This window comes from Oreochromis aureus, linkage group 22 (genome assembly GCF_013358895.1).
Source record: "Oreochromis aureus strain Israel breed Guangdong linkage group 22, ZZ_aureus, whole genome shotgun sequence".
NCBI lineage: Eukaryota > Metazoa > Chordata > Actinopteri > Cichliformes > Cichlidae > Oreochromis > Oreochromis aureus.
Window position 1 is genome coordinate 29,811,532 of NC_052962.1, and position 22,344 is coordinate 29,833,875.

Consider the following 22,344-nt stretch of genomic DNA (forward strand, 5'->3'; position numbering starts at 1 on the left):
ACGATGTTACGGTCCTGAGTCTGTGGACTCAGTGTTTTTCTGTTTGTATTAGTTTTCCTTGATTTCATGATGTGTTTTGATTTCTGTCGCTAGTATTCCTAGCTCCCTAGTTCCTTGGCATTTCTTGTGTTCTAGTTCTTAGGTTGTGGTTCTGTGTTACTTCTGTTCAGTTTCCTGTTTTACTTTGAAAGTCTGTGTACTATGTCAGTGTGTTGAGTTTTGCCTCCCCTTGTCTTGTCATGTCTGATGAGTCCCAGCTGTGCTCTCCTCCTGTTTCACATTCCCTAATTACCTCAGTATGTATTTAAGCCCTGTGTTTTTCCCTGCCAGTTGTTGCATCCTCCACGTTTGTTGTGTGTGTATTCATTGTCGTCTACCTTCAGGTTAAAGTCATATGCATCTGCAGTCTAGTTAGTTTAAGTTGTCATTTATGTATTGCCAAGTGTGTCTCACGAGCAATAAAGCTGCCGTTTAAGTTAATGTTTTGTCTCCGAGTATTAGCCAGAGGTCCCTTTACTACGATTCGGAGCCGTGGACCTTCAGTAATAGTAATAAATCACACAGCAATAGTACATTCATGTAGTTGTAAAAAGCATGATAATATATTAAGTAATTCAAAGTATTCAGAATATGTTACTCTCATTGAGTAACGTAACGGAATAAGTTACAAAATACATTTTGGGGCATGTGTTCTGTAGTGGAATACATTTTAAAAGTAACCTTCCCAACACTGATTGCAGATAATAAAGTCCAAGGACTTGCACATATTTGAAGAAGGCCAGTATTTAAGGTTGTATCTTTTGAATCAAAAACAGTTATATTTGTATGATTATTTTTCTTGAGCGCGTTTATATTTGTTTTTCATATTTGCATGCACACTGAAATGATTTAACATTACTGCAGTTTAAAGAAAAATACCCACATGTGTTTGATGGAGATAAGGATTCACAGAATAAATGTTTTAAAAACACAGTGACGCTTGGGTTTTGCCTTTATTTTTATTGCACTTGTGTCAGCTCCTGTAAATAGATGGCTCTTCACACTTAAAATTTATTTCCAAATTTCAACTAGCTTCCAACAGTGTTTCAAGTCAAAAGAACCACAACTGTTAGAAATAGAAATGTGCAGCATAAAACTTTGCTGTTTCACAATCAAGACAGGAACTAAGAATTTCAAAAACATTTACCTGCTCAATATTTTATCAAAGCTTACTTTACTTTTTGAGAGGTTCGTTTTAAAGCACCAGTGTGTTTCTTCACATAAAATTTCACTCCTTTCCAAGTCCTCCCATTAAGCTCCACAGGTCAAGCCTCAATGCAGTCAACACACCGAGCCTTCCCAGGAACCTTTACAGATCTAATGTAGGCGTTACACGTTTTCGCCACTGACTGGATTTCGTCTGTACTGCACTGACTCTTGGGTTTGTGACACTGGTGGAAATAAAGAAAAAAAAAAAATAGTAAAACAATTTCCCTGCTGATAATATTCCCTGACTGTAGGGGTAGTGAATTACAAGTAGGACAATTTGAACCTGGCACTTTCAGGGCCTAACAAATTATGCCTACCCGTTAATTCAGAGATGAGGAAAGAAAATGTGAGTCAATTTAAACCATTATGTTTAGCTTAAAACAGTAGATAGTCATTGTAGTCATCTAATGCTGGAATTGTCATGATCCTGGGTCTGTGACCCAGAGTTTTGAGTTTATTTAATTTTTTTATTTTTCTTATGTTAGTTTAACATAATATAGTTCTTGTAGTATTATTTAATTAGGATTCTGTTTCATCCATGTCTCCACGATTTATGAGTCTTTTCCTGTCCCCTATATAGTCTGTCTTTTCCTCTGTATTTTACTTTCTATTATGCCCATGTTTAGTCTCTTCCTGTGTTCTTTGTCTCCTCACGTATTTCATGTCTGTGTGTTTCATGTTCTAACTGTCAAGCTTGTGTTGTCATGTCTACGTTCCACATCGTTTCCTGTTTTATTGTGAAAGTCCCTGTCCTGTGAGCAGTGTGTCTAATTTTGCGTCCCCTTGTCTCATTAGGTCTGATTTGTCCCAGCTGTGTTCCCACCTGTTCCTCATCCTCTCATTATCCTTTTCTGTATTTAAGTCCTTTGTCTTTCTCTTTTCAGTATTGGGTTGTCTGTGTGTCTGGTTGTATGTTTCTGTGAGTTTCCTGTTTAGGTTCATGTTGCCGTCAAAGCACAAATTGAGATGCAAATCAATAAAAAACAAAAAACAAAGTTGATCTCAAGATTAAGGTCAAAGGACAAATTCACAGATTTGAACTTTTAGGTTTTTAGCAGATGCACATGTGAAGCAATGACATCAAAATCGCTCTGTTTGCTCTTCCTTAAAATGACCGTCTTGGTCAGTACTAACCTATATGCATTCATATTCTTCAGCCCAGGAGGAATGGACCAGCGCCGAAATGGAGGTGCTGGTTTTCATTTACATGTTCGCATAGTTACTCTGATTTTGAAGCTTTTCTTAAACAGGGCCCTGGTGTTCATGTCACATAAATGCCAGATAGCAGTGAATAAATAAATGGTTATTTTCAAAATTCACTTTGGGGTCTATTTGTTCTTAGAGAACAAATTAAAATCATTTCATTTCATGTTCTGCTAGGACTACGTACACTATATGCCAAAAGCATTCACGTTTCTCACATTTGTGAGATCACACACTGACGTTGGACAAAGGCCTGGCTTGCAGTCTGTCCCCCAATTCACCTGAAAAGTGTTTTATCAGATTGAGGTCACAACCCTGTACAGGCTTCTCAAGTTCTTCCACAACAAATTTGCTACATGCTTTTTATGGATCTTGCTTTGTGAAATGGTTAGCACACGCCATGTGACAGTGGCGTATGGAAAGCGTAAGGAGTTATCACAGTACCGAACTGGAATTGACCGAGCTCCTGAGAGCAATCCATTTTTTCACCACTGTCTGTAGAAGCAGTTTGCATACCTGTGCTTGATTTTATAAAACCTTTGGCCATGGAAGTGACCGGAACACCTGAATTTAATTATTTGGATGGGTGACTGAATACTTTTGGCAGTGTAGTTCATCTCAGAGAGACTGTTTTATGATTTATAGGAAACAAATGTAAAAATCATTGAGGAGTTTACCTGTGAGTCTCTGTGATTCACCCCTCTGCCATCAGTGTCACCTTTTAACCCAGCATACCTAATGGGGGAAACAGAAAAAAACTGAGAATATGTTGAAAGGCCTACTTTTTAATATCCATTAATAACATTCCGATCACTTTCTGTTCTCTTATAACCATGCACCCGAGTTTTACTTGTGTAGCCAACTCAAACTTCAACCCTAACAGCACAGAACTCCATCACTGAATGAAGAAAAGCTTTGCAGTTTTTAAGAATTATAAATAATTTTTTGCAATTTTTCAATTTGATACCACAGAGACTTTGCTTAGGGTTAGGGTAAACCCTAACCCTTCTTTCCACTGTGCTCCTGTTAATGATAAACTACAGTTTCTAGAACATAAATGACTGGTATCGGAGGAATCGATATTTCAGTATCGATCCGCATATCACTAGCAAGCACTTACACCTGTCAAAACAACACCGCAACCTTGATGTTTGAATGAGAATCCTTTTGTTTGGAAGACCACAACCTCTAGAGGACTGGAGCTGGAAAACCCTGCTCTAATTAGTGATGTGCGATACCAGTGATTTCCTTTCCGATCCGATACCAAGTAAAATTCAGGGTGGTATTGGCAATACTGATCCGATACTGATACTTTGTACAAAAACTTAATGTTAAATTTGTATTTTGAATTTTAGCTTCAAATTGATTACAGAACATCAGACTACTTTTTTGTTTTTACTGTTTAATAATGCAGAATTATTATATACAAATAAAAAAACCCTGAAGTTGTGTGCTATTTGAACACGCAATTTAACATGTCATTTAAAGTTTATCTTGTCTGGACATGTCAATAAAAACATTCAACATAAACGTTAAATGACATGTTAAATTATCTTGCCTTGACATTTCAACAAAAACATTTGACAGTAACACTTTCCCTTATTCACAGGTTTTTGTTTAGGAACAACAGGATATTTACAGTTTTCCCTTTAAGTCAGCTCCGTTTTTTGCTCACAACCTCTCTTGCTTTTGAAAAGATTCTCTCTGCAGGTACAGAAGAAGCAACAATTCCTAGGTATCTCACTGCAAGTCTGCTTAGGGATGGGAAGGTTTGTTCATGCTCTTGCCACCAAACCAATGGATCCTTATCTCGGGGAATCAGTTTTTCCTCTGAGTACCGCCGTATTTCAGTGAGTACATCACTGGAAGCTGACCGGTGATGTTGGCTTGACACAACCTGCATGTCAAAATCTGTCCATATCCCTCCTTTTGTTGCAGCTTGACCTGCGGGTGGAGGACTCGGGATAGACCCTGAAGTAGAAGGCCCTGAGGCAGAGCTAACAGTAGGTGTTGAGCTTACAGTTAGAGTGGGAGCAGACTGTCCTGTCTGATAGACTTCTTGCATTTCAGTGTGGAGACGTTTTTTTTTTTTTAATACTTCAACATTGTCTTTGTCTCGAAAATCAAGGTGTTTAAACCTAACATCGAGAAATGTACTTGCAGCTAGACAGTGAATGCTCTCAATACCCCTGAATCTGCGCTGGCATTGCTGTGCCAGCTGTGTGGCAAGGGAGCTGCCCTGATGTTCACAGGCTGCTACAGCCCTGTGAATGAGTGACACAAGTGGAATAACTTTGGAGACTGAAACATGTTTTTCAGATGAAACTTCCTGTGTTACTTCTTCAAACGGTCGTAGTGCATCAACTGTTTCCTTGATCAGGGATAATTCTCCCACATTTAAGCACAATGCATTCTTCCCTAAAAGGCAGAGGGCTGTGGTCACAGCTTCATTTTGCTCACAGAGCTGCTCCAACATGTAAAAGACAGAGTTCCAGCGGGTATCTACTGACTGAATTAGCTTGTGCTCTGCCACTTTCAACTGTTGCTGAATATCCTTGAGCTTCTCTGTAGCCTTTGTGCTGTGGTGAACTAAGGACACGAACGCACGGCATTTTTCCAGCACCTGCACCACTTCCGGGACAGATTTTACACTGTCCTTTACCACTAAATTTAGTGTGTGTGCAAAACATGGAAGATGCCTCCATCCAGCTTTGTGCACTGCAGCAACCATATTTGCACCATTGTCTGTGACAACTGCAACCACCTTCTCAGTTGTGCCCCATTCTTCTGTGATTTGCTTAAGTGCTGAGCTGATATTATCTGCTGTATGCTGCCCATGGAAAGAGTGGGTTTCCAGGACAAATTCTCTCATTTGCCAGTTTTCAATGAGATGGCATGTTACAGTCAAATATGCCTCTGTGGACACCGAGGTCCACATATCAGTGTTAAGTACAACACTACAAGCATTTTGCAAAGATGCTCTTACTTTGTCTTTATTCATCAAACAAATTTACAAGATGAGTCTCAGTCAGTGTTTTTCTTCCTGGGAGTTTATATTTTGAGTCAAGAGCTCGCACAAATCCCTGGAAACCCTGGTCCTCAACTATGGACAGAGGCTGGAGGTCCTTCACAATCATCTCTACAAGGCATCTTGTGAGTGTTGCTGCTCTTGGGGAATCATCTACAAAGAAAATAAAATACAAAGGGCCAGTGGCGGTCCTAGCCTGTTTGGTGCCCCGGGCAAACACTCTCTTTGCCCCCCCCCACATAAAACATATTAAGGATTGTACATTAACATAAAACTGTTGTCGGAAGTAATTGATATTAAAATCTGTAACATAATGTATTGTTTGGTGTTTACTCTGTTACTGTTACTATTTTTACCATTTCTTTTTGGAGCAACTGTAATCCACATTGTTTCCTTAGGGACTAATAAAGTATTCTGATTCTGATTGTTTCAGGATGACCTGCCATTATCCAATGACGCATCTGCTTACCTGTATCATTTGCTCGTTTCTCCTCCTCTTCTTTTCTAATTTTTCCTAAACTGAGCACCTGATGGCTTTGAACTTTTCTTGTCCATCTTCCATTGGTTTTAATATTGCATACTCCAGTATGAACACAAATACCCCGTATCGAGGATCGCCACAACATAACCTAATAGACCTACACCTTAGTTCACAGATTCACTTTGTCTAAGGTGTATTTCTGGGATTTCGCACAACCCAGGATTCAAATCATGAATACATAATGGGTTTGGATTTACATCATTATGAATGAAATGTGCTCTATTTGGAAGCAGCAGGTCTCCCTCCCCTTTCGACGGGTTATGTGTGAGACTTTAAATCATCAAACTGTAAATTATAAATTTTAAATTGTTATTGATCCCTTTACCCCGAGTCCTAAAGTGTATATTTATTTTCTTACTCTTATATTTATTGTTTGTTTACTTGCACTGCTGTAACTGGAGCCTCGTCGTCTCGCCTCTCTATATACTGGACTGTATGTAGCGGAGATGACAATAAAGTTTACTTTGACTTCAGCAGCGAGCAGGCGCACCGAGGGCTCTCGCGCTCACTTTTTGTGTATAGAATTTTGAAAAAACATCGGTGCAAATTATAAGTCTGTATCATAATGTCTGGTGTTTTCGTGTTTGTTTTATTTTTATTTTGTTTTATTTTGTGAGTTGGTTATTAGATGCTGCGCCAGCCAGAGAATCACCCGCCGCCCCGCCCTCTCCTCCCTGTGCCGCAAGCAGCAGGCGCACCTCGCAAACGGTGGGCGCCCTTACTCCCAGCAAATGGGCGGTAGAAAATCGATCGGTGCCTATGCCATTCCCAATATGCGCTGGCTGATGTCGGGGCAGCATGAGTACGAGCATAGCTGGACTGGCCATCGGGCATACCGGGCATTTGCCCGGTGGGCCGCTGGCGATTTTTTGTTTTTATGGGCCGATGGATTTTTTTTAAAATTTTCTTTTTAGGAAGGGTATATATAATGAAAGGTGTTGGATTGGCCAATTGGTCATGATCGACTCTGGGCTGGACCAATTACAGCCGAGGAGGCCGAATGCACCCTCCCCTTGTTTAGCAATCTTATAGACGAACTAAAGAAAATGGAGAAGAAAAAAAAAGGAAAGGAGATGTTTATGAAAATATCACTAAATCTGTCATTTATTAATTTTAATATTAATTAATGATCATGTCTCACCTGTAGTGTTCTTGGTCTTAATTTAAGGTTTCTACCATGTGTTGTAGATAGTTCAGGAGGTTAACTCGACCAAGCAGTCTTTTTGTTTCCGTTATGTACTGTTTAAAATCCAGAATAGGAGAATGGTGTAGGTTTAAGTTTATTAGATTGATACATATATACCAACAAGGCAGTGTACATCAAAGCAGTTGTTTTCATGCAAAGGCTTTATGGTTTTTCCTATAGCGATTGACAGATGACGTGACTTTCACGCATTGCATGCCAGGAACTCGTGGCAAAACAATCCAAATACCGCATCAAATGCAAGCATTTGCAGCACCATAAAACGTTCATTCTCCGGTTCCAATACCTTCTTGGTTTTTCTTTGCCGCACAAAAAAAGAATGTACAAAACTAAGGAGAACAATGCCGGTCCGTACAAAGACAGACTTGATGAAAAGTCAAAGAAAGATACGAGGAAAAAATCAAAGGAGTGAAAGGGTCAGACCCTTACGAGCACACAGAGTGGACAAAAGACGTTAGCGTGCTGCCCAACTTTAACCACGCTCAGATTTATAATTATACGGTTCTTGGGTGAGTGCATACACTCATGAAGTTTTTAGTAACTTCAGGTCACTGCAACAAGCCCAGGTACAGTTTACCGACGGATGGGTACAGGACATTGAAATGCACCGTGTAGAACGAAAGACCATCGTACAAACAAAGGTAAGTTTACCAGTCTCACAAATCGTCTTCATAAATACACTATCGTTAACCGTTTATTAATATAACCTTTGAGCTCAACGGTAATTAATTAGTAGTGGAAATAATTTCTGGTGACAATAATATTGTATGCTGTAATCGCACTGGACAATTAGTGATACAAAACAACTGTTTTATCCTGTGAATAAAAGTATATGTTTTTGTCAATGTACTGTGTACAGAAGCGAAACGCAATATTATATACAATAAATAAAGAAGCATAGCGCGACAATTTCTGTTCAGCGCCAGACTTGCTTGTAACCTATATCACCAATTATGTTAGAAAAATGACGTATTAAGTACTACAAAACAATGACCTTTGTGGGAATGCTTGGAGCAGACTAACATGTGAGCTGGAGTGTTCTGAGACGTTATATTTGGTATATCCAGACCATCCGTTGGCTCTTACTTGGAAACATGGCTTAAAAATTTCTCTTCAAAGACATCCGATAAAAACCCCGATATCTTTACCCGTCGGCTTCCCGTGGCTGTCATGCGACCGGCTATTGCAGTTAATAATACAACAGCTTCTTGCCATTTTTTGGGTTTCTTTTTATCGCTGTGTAACTGAGTTCAATTGAAAGCCTGCGTGCGCTAGTACCTCTTGCCTCAAGTTCCCAGAATCCTTTGCGGTTTTACCCTTGAATGACGTCACATTTTCAATCTCTATCCTGGTGGGCCGGTCTCTAGTCAAAATGCCCGGGCCGATTTTTTGTCCCAGTCCAGCCCTGAGTACGAGCAATTGTTTTTTGGGTTTTTTTTTTTTTTGGCCGATGCCCGTGATGCCGCCCCCCACCACGGTGTCGCCCGTATCAAAAACCGCTACTGCAAAGGGCAAAACAAAAGATGGGGTATACTGCACTGAATGTTTAATCTTTTTAGAGTCATCTATGTATGCAGTCTGTCAAAATAGCCTAAGGGGAAAGCAATTGATAGTTTACATATACTTGCTGTTTTACATAGAATGCTGTGTGAATGAAATTGTCAGTAAAATACCTAATTAAAGGAATAAATAAGTTAGTCAATACCTGCATTTTAAAATATTCAAATAACTATCAGTCAAAAAAATTAAACTGAGTGAAAATAATAATAAAGCTAATAGATGATAATAATAGTATCTATAAAATGTTTCTCTTATGTATGAAATAATCTTCAATTGAATTTTTATGTTTTAAAGACTACAACGCCTGTTTCACTGCAAGTACTCTGTATATTTTAATGCGACCTAGCCTATGTACCCAGCATTTTCCTCCTCTGTACCTGGATAGTACCTGCCTGCAGCACTAAAGGACTCCGCGAGAGACGCCTGTCTCGCCCTAGCAGCACCTGTCCCTCTCCTCTCCTCCTCTTCGGTTCACCTCAACATGAGCTCATCATATTCTGTGTTAGATTAATTCTGAGGTTTTTTACGAGGTTAGTGGTGTTGCCACAACACCTCACTGTCTTGCCACCTACATCACAAACCGCGTCTTGGCTGTTTGTGGAGGTAAAATATGTCCACACATGACTTCGCTTGTGTTCGGCCATTGCTTTGAGTGCGCACTGCGCACAGCCGTATTTTGCATAGGACTATGAAAGGTGGAAGAGGAAATAGTTCCTTACAATTTAGACGATCCCAGTGGTATAATTTCATTCCACTGTTTTCCTATTAATGATAAACTATACATTTATGCAGAATCAATAAAATATCGATATTTTAATACGAGAATCGATTCTAGAACATAATTACCAGGTATCGGAGGAATCGATATTTCAGGATCGATCCGCACATCACTAGCTCTAATGTCCTGCAGCTTTTAGATGCATCCTTGTTCTGACACACCTGATCACATAAATGGACTGTTGCTGGGCATTTGCCAAACTTGATGGCATGATTAAGAGGTGATTCAACCATTTGATTCTGCTGTGTTGTAAATTTAAGTACCGTATTTTTCCCACTATAAGGTGCACTTAAAAGCCTTTAATTTTCTAAAAAAATCTACAGTTTGCCTTATAATCCAGTGTCCTTTATGTATGAATTACAGTTGTGCTTACTGACCTCGAACCGATTTTATGAGGTACACGGCGCTCAAATCTGTCAAATCTTTTAGTACAACTTTGGTAAGCTACGAAGCCGCACTTGATGGATTGTCGGAGCATTATGGCTACCGTAGTCAGGAGCCTCGTGGAGTAATCTAGGTACAAACTTCGCTTCAGGTTCAGAAGTCAAACGAACATTGTGGCATCACTGAGAGTTAAAGTGTCTAAATTCTTTCATCCTTAATAAAATGATCAGTGTTGCTGTTTTACCAGGTGTAACAAATGAGTTTAACATCCAGGCATCCATGAAAACAGAATTTATTAAATGTAATGCAGTTAGGAAACGCTAGTTTCCACCTAAACATGATATGGCATGTTCTGACGGAGAGATATCTGAAAAAATTAAAACGTACAGCTCTGCTATCACTTCCAACATAAATGAAGACAGAAAACTAAACAGCAGTAACATTTGTAGGTTTACTGAAGTTGGACTAGCAAGTATATAATGATGTGCTACGTGATCGCTAGCAACACAGCTATGTTAGCATAATATAAACACAGTGAAGCTGGAGGATGAATGCTAACTTTTTTCCACTCGATGAGGGTTCCTGATGGTTAGGGACAAATACAATTGCATGTTCGGATGCTGTAAACCAGGGGTCTTGAACTCCAGTCCTTGAGGGCCGCTGTCCTGCAGCTTTTCCATGTGTCCTTGTTGCAACACGCCTGAATACAATCAATAGGTCATTAGCAAGACTATAGAACTTGACTGCATGCTGAGGTGGTGATTGAGCCATTGGATTCATGTTACAGCAGCTCATGAGTGAATGAACATGGTGCAATAAAAGTACTTTTAGAAGTATATTTTTCCAAACACTTACATTAACTTAAATTTACTTGAGTAGGGTTAGGGGTTGCCACTTCAGCATGCAGTCAAGTTCTATACTCTTGCTAATTTTACTCAGGCGTGTTGCAACAGGGACACATGGAAAAGCGGCCCTCGAGGAATGGAGTTCGAGACCCTGCTGTAAACGGACCAAACTTTAGTCAGGAGAACAACTGCGATAATCCATCCACAATACGCGGTTAGTCATTAATATACTGCAACAACATGGGAATAGAGCAGCTGCGAGAGAATTTAACATTAATGAATCAATGGTACGGACGTGGAGGAAGCAAGAAGAATGAAATGAGTAAAGTTTGAGAGATGTAAAGTTGTACTTCTAAAAGTACTTTTATTGCACCATGTTCATTCACTCATGAGCTGCTGTAACATGAATCCAATGGCTGAATTGCCACCTCAGCATGAATTCAAGTTCTATAGTCTTGCTAAAGACCTACTAATTGTATTCAGGTGTGTTGCAACAGGGACACATGGAAAAGTTTCAGGACACCAGCCCTCGAGGACTAAAAGCTGCAGGACAGTAGCTCGTGAGGACTGGAGTTGGAGACCCGCTTTAGAGGATCAGATGGTATTCATCAGACTAATAGACAATAGAGATGGCACGATACCACTTTTTTATGTCCGATACCGATACCGATATCATAAATTTGGATATCTGCCGATACCGATATGAATCCGATATAGTGTGTTTTTAATCAATAAAACTTTTTTTAATATCTTGCTGCATTTTGTACAAGTTCATACTCAAGTTTAAATAAACAACAACACTAAAGCTATTCTGTTATACCTGTGTGTAAAAAATACACTGCACCCAAAATATTTCATAGTTCAGCAACACTGATCAATCTAATAAACTTAAACCTGCACCATCCTCCCTATTCTGGTATTTTAAAGAGTACTTAGCAGAAATATTAAGCAACCTAACTAATAGGGTTGCAAACTCCAAGCCAAGAAAAATAGGGAACCACCCCCCACCCTCCACCTCATGATGCTTAATCGATGTAATCAACTTTAATTTGATGCAGGGTGAAACAAAATGCACAGAAATAAATTATTTTTCAAGAATAATTAAATAGATTCAACATCTTTCTTCAACAGAATTGCAGAATTCACAGATGGTATCTTCCCAAAGGAAAAAGTACTATAGCTTACTAGGGTATATTAGACTTAACAGTTACTATATACAGTAATGGACTTCTATACATTTTACATCAGATTAAAACTTTGGGTGTAAGATTCAGATAATTATTTATTAAAAGCTAGACATTTTAAATGAGAATAAGAAAGAAAGTATGTCTTTGTGCCCCTTTTCCTGTTCATGCCCCTATCGGCCCCCTGGCTAAACTTTGCTAGATCCGCCCTGCACAGTTACCAGCCGTCAGCTGCGTAGAAAAGGATCCTGGTGTAGAAAGTAATATTAAATACATTCTAACAACAGCTTATCAAGCTTAAACCTGCTGCTGTTGTTCAGCCGCTGGTTTCCTCTTTCTGGTGAGAAGTGGGCCAAAAACAAAGAAGAGAGACGGACTTGCGACAGAAAAGCCGATCAGCTGATCGTTAAGCAGTTTCAGGATTGAAGTAGCGGCAGGAAGGTGAGAGAGAGAGAGGCAGTCGCTCCATATCTCGGTTGTTAAGCTTAACGTAGGTATGCTTTACAAACATTCAGAGATGAACTTACACACTTGCTTTACTTCTCTCTGGGATAATTTCTTCGGAGATGAAATGCTGGTTTGGTAGCAAGGCTACAAATACACACAGCCGCTCTATCACATGACGCATACTGCTGCAACGTGCTACGGTTATGAGCCGAGTTACGCCGTGTCGCAAGTTTTGTCAGGTGTTTTTTTGATATTTAATGGATCGGATTACATTTTTTATTTCTCGCCGATATCCGATCCAGTAATTTAGGTCAGTATCGGACCGATACCGATACGTAATATCGGATCGGTCCATCTCTAATAGACAACAAATCAAAAAAACATAAAAAATCTCATAAAAAAAACAAACAAAAAAACATAATTTTTCACCATCATTTATGTCACAGGTGTCGAACTCCCGGCCTCAAGGGCCGGTGACCTGCAGGTTTTAGATGTGTCCTTGAGCCAACACAGCTGATTTAAATGACTAAATTACCTCTTCAACATGTCTTGAAGTTCTCCAGAGGCCTGGTAATGAACTCATCATTTGATTCAGGTGTGTTGACCCAGGGCGATATCTAAAACCTTCAGGATGTCCATAGACATATTTCCCCTAATTTAACAGATTACCATCAACTGGATGTGGGTCTTTGTGCTCTCCAACATTAGTGCATTTCTTCTGTAATCCAGAGATTCACCTGTAAAACAAATTTTTCAGATGAGTTTAAAACTAATATTTTCCATTTGTTTTTAAAAGCAACTAAAAGCACACTAAAACAGTTCATTCTTATGTCTGCTGTATCAGGAATCATACACATAGACTACCAGTCAAAGGTTAGGACACACCTTCTCATTTAATTGTTTTTCTTTATTTTCATGCCTATTTTCATTGTAGATGAACGAATTAAATATGGAATTCTGTAGTAAACAAAAAAAGTCTGAAATAACTCAAAACATGTTTAATATTTTAGATTCTTCAAAATAGCCACCTTTTGCTCTGATTACTGCTTTGCACACTCTTGGCATTAGTCCATGGGCTGTCCAAACCAATTACAAACAGTATCCCACATTGTTGATTTTTAGTTCACAAACACTTCTTATAATGACTAACTACTCTTGAAATTTTGGAGATGTTATCGGGGCGATGGATGGGAGTAAGTACTGACTGCTTTTGCTGCTCCCTGTTTTCTAGGGAAGGATTAGAGGAGCACATCTTATGATAACTAGCTATTGAAGTGACAGTGCAACATTCTTTTCCTTCAGGGACTTTGTTAGCTCTTCAGGCCTGGCCATAACACCTAAACAGGCGCAAAAAAAATGGAACAATCTCAAGGCCAAATACAAGGTAATGTACCTGTTCCTATCTGATTTCTTAGACAGGTTTAAAAAAAAATACCTGTTTACCATTCCTGAAATGTAAGAACTTGTTTTTGTTTTTTGGTAATTAAATGTACTTTGCCATTTAATAATAGAGTAATTGTATCTGTGATAATATAGCAATTAATACATATTTCCAGGAGCTTAGGGACCCACCCACAGGCAAGGGAGTAGAGGAAGGTAGCCCGACTGCCGCCACCTGGCAGTGGTACAAAATGATGGATGCTGTGCTTCAGGGGCAGCACTCAATAAGTCCACCCCTGGTAGTTGCAGCAAACCTCACATCCACTGCAGGTGGTGCACTCAGCACTCCAGCCTCGTCCCCTTCTACCGAAGTGTCGAGGAAGAGCCAGAGGAAAAGGCCCAGGGACAGCCAGGCTGTACTTCAATTTCTGAAAGACCAGGTGGAAAGAGAGGAAGAGAGAGGGCAGCTACTCAAAGGGCAGACAGATTCCTATCACTGTTTGAAAAACTTGTTGATAAATTTTAAATAAAGCAATTTAATTCTCAATAATGAAGTGAGGTTTTTGCTGCATGTGTAACAGAGAATCTCTTTAGTCAAAGTAAAACATCATTTAAACAAGTGTAACAGTTACAATAACTTTTTACATTGAATTCAACATATACAACCGTGAGCACGCAAGCAAATATACAAAAAAGAACACTAATGTACACTATTTACAAGCTGAACAAATAAAGATGTATTTTAACTAATTAACTTAACTAACACACTAATTTGGAGAAAAAAAATATCATTTGAATTTACTTTTTTTTTTAACCAACAGGAGGCTTTTTCTTTTGGCCTTAGCTGCCTACATATCTGTTTGAGCATGACTACATCTTACAAATGAAACCTTTACCTAGATGTAGTCATGTTCAAACAGACATGCAGGCAGCTGTTCAGGAGCAGACAGTCGTGCAGCAAGCCTGGCTCGGATACAAGCTCCTGAAAGCTCCCTGTCCACGCCTGTGCATTCTGTTTCGGCTTCTGGTCCTGCTTGTGCTTCCTCCTCATCTCCTTCTTCTTGGCAGACGTCATCTGTTGCCACACAGATGTTGTGGAGGATGCAGCAAGCTCCCACAACTTTGGGAGCAAACACAGGCCGGATCTCAAGAGCTCGCAAGAAAATGGAGCGCCAGCGTGTTTTGAGGATGCCAAAGGTACGCTCTATGATGTTTCTGGCCTTGGCGTGGTGCCGATTGAACCTTTCTTCAACTTGAGCTTTAAAAGAAAGACAGTACACACTTTTATTTAGTGCTTAGTAAACTTTCAATTAGTGTAATAGAATTATAATATTGCATTTGTTTTCTTAAAGCTCTGCATGCTTCACTGTAACAGATGTAGCACTACACGTGTGTGTAAGTGTAAAGAAAAGGGGAATTATTTTCTTACTTGACACAGGCTGGTGATATGGGGTCATTATTGCCACTGGGTGCTTAAGACAAGGGTATCCTCCATCTCCCAAGAGGAAGTAGCCTGCTGGTGGATACAGGGCCTGTTTGTACATTGGGGATCTTCGCAATACTAGTGCATCATGCACAGATCCGCAATTACCAATGTACACATCTAGGAACGCACCTCTGGAGTCACAGATGTCCTGCATCACGATAGAGGGAAACAGTTTCCTATTGATGTATGACCTCTTATGTGGTTCCCTAGGTGGAAGAATGCGGATGTGGCATCCATCAATTGCACCAGCTGTGCAACGGAATGCCTCATTGCCAGCAAGGCATGCAAAGCCTGCTCCAACCTCCTCCATCTCTTCTGCCTTTGGGAAATGAATGACGTGATGCAGAATTCCCATCATTTCCTCTATGACATTGTGGACAATCCTGCACACTGTTGCCACCGGCATGCTAAAGATGTCTGCTGTCACTCGGTATGAGGCTCCACAGGCCAGCCAGTAAATGGTCACTAGCACCTCAATTTCGTGGTTCCATCCGTGTTGTTTTTCCCGGGGGAGCATTTGCAACAGCATGTTAATGCTTGCTCTTGACAGTCTGAAGGCTGGTTTTAGGTCAGCTCCAGTAAAGAAGATTGAAAGGACGGGGATACTGCAATTAATTTGTGTATATATTTTTGCTGGGCTTTTCCCCTGTTTTAAAAAAGAAAAAAAGATACTTACAGTATTTAAACAGATCTGATTCAGGTTTTTCATATATTTATTGAACAGTTACTGAAATATTTATTGTTATTTTTAGTATACGTTATGTCATGTTTACTTAAATTTGTGATTAAAACACAATATGAATTTCGATGGCTTTCTTAAGCGTGTATTTCTGACCATTTGCATGACATACAAATGTCCAATTTGTGTTGTTAAGTTACTTGACAATTCACTTGTCTTTGGAGAGTAAAGCTTGTTTCAGTACTCCACAGTGATATTTTTGTTAAACTGTATAGGCTTTATGTAGTATTGATCTACCACCATATGATATTATACACAGCAAATGCGACCTTTTCTCTGGATATAGGGGTACATGCATAGAAACACCAGGCTATTAATTATTTTCTAAAAATGTACCGAGTGAAGAAGGCACGCCATCAAGGCATGTCTCCTCTCCCTCATCTTCATCCTGGCTCTTCTCTCCCGGATCCGTCTTCTCAGTTGCGCTGCTTGGGTTTCAGCCTGAAGGTACAGAATGCCGGCAGCAACTGCGACAACCACCCGATCCATTTTTTCCTTTTTTCTCTTTTCCTTTCCTTACTGACCAGATCAACCACTGATACCACAAACTATTCCCGCGATTATTTCCCACCGGTGGCTCTTTATATAGGCGCACTCTTGCTATAGTACAGGTAAAGTAGTTAATAAAAATATTTTTGCTGTATTATTTATTCAATGAAAACACACAGAGTAACGTTTATATGTAATTTTATTTCATTCTTTTTTTGATCGTGGAGCAGCCGATCCAGCCTGGTGATGTTAGCCTGACCTGTGACATCATCAAGTACGCTGGTGTTCCAATTGTACAAATCGCGAGTCCGTGCTCGCGTTCTCGGCGGGTACGTACTCCCGTGCGTTCTCGGCGAGTACGTACTCACCGAGAACGCGAGTACGTACTCGCGTACTTGAGAATTGAGAAACGGCCTGTGTCTTTAGCAGTCAGGAACTTTTTACTGTTTGGCTAGCTGCACTCGAAAAATACAGGGAAAATACAGCTGTTAGCCATGATGTTAGTGTTTGTAAAGCAATTTATAAATGAGGATGTGTTGAGGAGAGCCTGTTTGAGTCAGACCCACATGCTGGAGTCCAACACTATAGCTTTTTCTCATCAGACCGGGTGTACCGAGACTGCAAATAGCTGGCAATGCTGATGTTTTTCAAGATGCAATCAGAAGCATGATTTTCTGCAATAACATATTCTCTCTGTTCCCAAGCACATCCAGATAGTTTACAACATAAACTATATGCACACCACATCACAAACCATAACTATGTTTCTTACTGAGGCACGATCAGGAATCCCATCAGCACGTCTGCAGGTTGTGACCCAAATTCAGAGCCAAAGATGGTGTTTTATAGGTATTCGTTTTCTCATTCAAGCCAGCCACAATCTTAACAGCTTCTATTAAAAGAGGGAAGTTAGCTGGTACAAAGAAATTTAAGACTCTTCAACTGTTTATATATAAATATATATGGTGGCCCCAAGAGACAAAGCACGTACAAACTCCAAAACACATTGCTAGCGTTAACTGAACTTCCAAAACAAGCTACCTAGATCACTTAAATTACACAATTGAAAGCATATGTGTATTGTTTGTGTATTTATACACAAGCACTCATATATATTCAAATAATTCAAAAAAATGTTCATTTACCTGTTACTACCACACACCAAATCCGGTTGTTGGTACTTCTTGGCTTGTGTAGCCACTAGGTAACAAAAGCTCAACACTGCGCCTAGCATCCTGGAGCACTTCTGTTGTGTTTTGTACGTGTTTTGGAGTTTGTACGTGCTTTGGAGTTATACCCCTGTTTTACACATCTTTTGTCTGATATATTCATGTTTTGCAACATTGTGCCAATGCTTACTGAAGAGGTGTTCCCCAAGTTTCAGCATGTTTTTCTCACTGTGGACAACATTGGTGATCTCATCGCCAGTCTTATCAAGGACCAGTTTCCAAAACCGTTAATTTACACCACTTGGGAGTGGTTCAGCATATTAACAAACAGACTGTACTCTGGATGTTCCAGGCTTCATGGCTTTGATTCAACACAGACAAGGTCTCTTCAAAATCACATGATTCAAAACTATCTCTGGTAGTAGATGCTGTTATGGAACTTGTATCCCTTCTCTGAGAGTGCCTTTTAAGACAGCTGTATGTATGTTCCTGAGAGATGGATTTATTATTTTAGTTGTGTAATTTCCTCTTACTTTTTCTCATACTTGTACTTTCTGCTGAAATGTTGCTGTCTGTTTCATCAGAATGCGGAACATATTGTTCTTGGCTGTATTCAGAACTTGACATAAAATCTTTTGAGTATTCAAACTTCCTCTGTTAAGATAAAAAGCAGAACAAAGGAAAACAGCAGTTACAATTAAATCTACTCCAGTAAGAAGTTAACTACCTTCACACAGAAAACACAGGGTTAAACCTGAAGTTACCACATGATCTGATATCCACGTGTTGGTGTTGCTCCCACATCATCATAATTAATGTTGTTCCAGGTTCAACATTGTAAGTGACGAATCTCGTTGTTGTGATGTCATACTTTTGCAACTTCGGAAAAAACCGCCTTAAAAAAAACCAAAAAAAACCCAACCTACTTCACTTGTGAGAAACCGCCTCTATCCGCTGATCCAGCAATTTGAATTCTTTGGATTTCAAGATACTTTTCTTTAATAGCCGGTAAGCATTATCCATATTTTCATGTAACATTGGAATTTCATATATGAATTAATCGTTTGGCTTGCTGTTTGTTTGCTAGTGATAGGCTACTTGACAACAGCATTAGCTAACCAGTGTTTTCTAGACAGAGAATTGAGTGTCAGTGTATTATGATATATATGCAAGTACAGGTAAATATAGCTGTCATAAAAATGTTGCCAGGCAAAATTGCAGTAGCTTCATTGATCATTTTACCAACATAAGGAAAGAGAGTAGGATCTATATAGCCTAGCCTAGTTGTGTGCTAAATCAATGGATAAAAACATCAACTGTAAACATAATTAACTGGCCCATAGCTGTGGAGATTAACAGTAATCTAAAAAGAGCTAAATTTATCCCGAGCCATCAGTTAAAACGCTGTCCTGGCCCATTATATAAAAGTTTGGCCTGGGCCCTGACACCACTTACTCTGAAGTAATGATCTCAAAGACTCAGCCGTCCACAACAGAGTCACCTGGTAAGTAAGGAGCAGTAATTGCAGATTGTGTCAATATAACATGCGTTATATAATATGCATACGCAGCTTGCACCGAAGAGTGTATTATTTGCCCATTACCAGCTTTATGGTAGGTGGATAAAGCACAGTGGATGTAGCAATCTGTCACTGAAGTGAAGTGAGTGAAGCTGTAGTGAGCAAAATGTGGTAAATGATTTTTTTCCACACCATCTTATTAATTAACCAAAGACAAAGACTGAGTTTTAATTCATTTGGAAGCCTTATGCTTAGCCTTGTGCCACCCTATCTGCAAAACTAAAAAAAAGTCTTATTTGTAATCGTCCTTCATCCACCTGGGCCTTACACAGCTTCTGTCTGATTCCTTAGACTTTTTATCTGATTTAGTGCTCAGCTCAGATAAAATAATTACTGTGGGTGATTTTAATATCCATTAGATGCTAAAAATGACAGTCTCAACACATGATTTAATCTGTTATTAAACTCAATTGGCTTCTCTCAAAATGTAAGAGAATCCACCCACCACTTTAAACACACTGTAGATCTTGTTTTAACATATGATATAGAAACTGAACATTTAAGAGTGTTTCCTGAAAATCCTTTTTCTGATCATTTCCTGATAACATCTGAATGTACAAATTCATTAGCTGGGACCACATCCTCAGTAACGATGAGCAATGAAGGATGAGGAACTATGAACTGGTGCTGCAGTTTGGGGAAGGCCTCGAAGGGAACAGTAGATCTGAAGGTAAGGCGTGCTGAGATTTTCCGAGGTAGAGGTAACGGGTTAGCGATTCAACCCGATTACTTTTGAAGTAGTATATAGGAATGGGGATGCCCGATTGGTTGGTTTTTGCTTCATTTGAGGAAGAAGATGAGGTAGTCTTTGGAAGTTGGGTGGATGTTGCTTAAGCACAGGTGAAGATGCGGATGGAATTTTGAAGATGAGTTAAATTCAGAACAGCACAAGAAGCTGAAGAAGGCAAGCAGGAACATGACTTTGAGTGTGCGTGACAGGAAGTAGTCACTGTACTTCAGCCGGAGCGTAGAGATGCAGTGATATGGAAGATCTGGGTAAACGGTGTGGGGTTGTAGCGGGAGTCTGACGTTGGAGACCTTTGAAGAGTAATGATATCTGGGACGATGTAGTGGTTGAGAATGGCAAACCTGAGAGCATTTTGGCAAAGAAATTGATGCCGCAGAGCAATGTTCCCTCTAATATTTCATGTGTCTGAGCGAACACACAAACTCCCTGAGCGGTCCCTTGGACCACTGTGAGCGACATCAGACGTGTGCACTGTGGTCACGCCAGCATCTAATCCATCCAAGTTACATGGTTTATTAAAATAATCAAATTACAGCATTTACATTTATGTTAGACTACTTTTAATTTACTGCTTTAGCCCACTTACAATGAAAATTTAAAAAATCTTGATCATGACCTGTGTAGTATGTTAACACTATTGGAAGTAAAAATAACTTGAACTCCAATTTTGAAAACACAACTTTCTTTTTATTTTTTTTCATAAAGCTCTGACTTGTATTATTAGTGTATGAGTCTGTGGTCTGGGAGAGAGTCTGTAACTCTCTGTCTGCAAAATACAGTATATAATGACCAATGTTGGGCAATTATATAGTTACTTCTTCAAAAAAGTTACTGAGTTTGGCAAACAACAAAGTTTTTTGCAGCTATTTATTTTATATTATTATTTTTTTTAAATAAACATTTCAAACTATTTACAGAACAATCAGCTGTTCTGCATCAAATCTGATGCCGCACAAATTATTTGTGCCACTCCAAAAAATAATTTCTGTCCACTATGAGATAAAGGAGAACAACAGCCTGATACCTGCAGGCCTGACAACAGGAGATGTATCACTGCTGTAACACCTGTAACACTCAGCAGTCGCCTCATTGTTCTGATACACACAACAAAACTATTGACTACACTACTATGGGCTCAAAATGTGGTCATAAATCTTTTTTACGCACACACAAATTCTTTTTACACATACAAATCCTGATTTTACAAGTACAAAACTGATTTACAAGTACAAAATATTTATGACCACATTTTGAGCCCATACACTACACACTAACTACACAAGATTTGCGCTAAACGTCTCAAATCTCTCACATCTCAAAACACCGCCGTCACTCCTAAAATTTCCCCCCGTTTCTTAACAACTAGATGCCATGTTGCCATATCATTTTTTGATTGGTCGACATGGTACTTTTTTTCGACCGATAGGAAAGGGTATGGGGGCAGGGTTTTGGTGTTGTTTTTGCTCACAGGCGGAGAGTGCTTTCGAGCGTTTTCCTTATAAAACGCTTATAAAACGTTTCTTCCTGCAGTAAATATAAACAACGATAGTATTCAGGAAGAAAACCAAACATTGCAGATATTTTTATCATAACTCTGGTTTTACGTGGCCTATCAACACAATTTAAAAACTGGTATAAAGTCCACACTTTTTCCGTCAATTGTTCCGTCTGTCCTGCTCACATCTCCAATGGTTGTACACATCAGCCATGCCGCTTTGCCAGCTAAAACACCGGTGTGGGCCCATAAGGACGCTGTCATAGCCTGTCAACCACGTTGATTGGCTGCGTATATACGAATGTGAATCGCATCATTGGCTGGACTATGGGGTAAGGTGGCATCATTCTAATCTCATACAGGAGCAGCCAGTCACTTACTGACTAACACTGCAAAACAGAATTGTTAAAGTTTTAATTTTAATTTCAATTCGTGTTAGATTTTTTTTGTGCGCAACGCAGATTTTCTGTGCGCAGAGACCGTGCCAGCAGTGCGCAATTGCGCACGTGCGCAGCTTAGAGGGAACATTGCCGCAGAGGTATGTCTCTATCATGGGAATTTTGATGCTCGGAAAGCATAAGATATGAAGCTGGACATGGTTGCAGTGTCGCATGACGAGAAGGGAAGATTGACGTGACTTTGGAACGAACGGAACATGTTCCAAGTGGTCCAATAGGCGGACAAGGTGTTTGCTGCAAGACTATTTATTATCGCTCCTTGGGAGAGGCTGATGAGGTCTGTGATGATAGGGTTTAGTCTCGAATGTCATGGCTGAAAATGGAGGAACTGGTGTCGGAGCTGCCTCTGCATGAGGGGCCAATGCTTTGAATGTCGGGA

At 39.6% G+C, this 22,344-nt stretch overlaps 1 protein-coding gene across 1 annotated transcript; it reads right to left on the reverse strand.

Moving 5' to 3' along the window:
* Positions 1–14,698: 14,698 nt before the first annotated feature.
* On the reverse strand, positions 14,699–16,618 carry LOC120435540 (putative nuclease HARBI1). The gene is made up of 3 exons (XM_039605322.1): positions 16,364–16,618; positions 15,232–15,934; positions 14,699–15,060 (listed from the first exon to the last, which is right to left on the reverse strand). The coding sequence occupies exons 1-3, from the start codon at positions 16,514–16,516 to the stop codon at positions 14,699–14,701; spliced, it is 1,218 nt and encodes a 405-aa protein (XP_039461256.1). The 5' UTR covers positions 16,517–16,618.
* Positions 16,619–22,344: the final 5,726 nt, after the last annotated feature.

Excerpts from the sequence above, each read along its gene's own strand:
- LOC120435540 (XM_039605322.1), bottom strand. The coding sequence starts at position 16,516 with ATGGATCGGGTGGTTGTCGCAGTTGCTGCCGGCATTCTGTACCTTCAG. Across the intron at positions 15,935-16,363 it reads TGGCGTGCCTTCTTCACTCG|GGGAAAAGCCCAGCAAAAAT; the intron begins GTACATTTTTAG and ends TTTTTAAAACAG. Across the intron at positions 15,061-15,231 it reads ATATCACCAGCCTGTGTCAA|CTCAAGTTGAAGAAAGGTTC; the intron begins GTAAGAAAATAA and ends TTTCTTTTAAAG.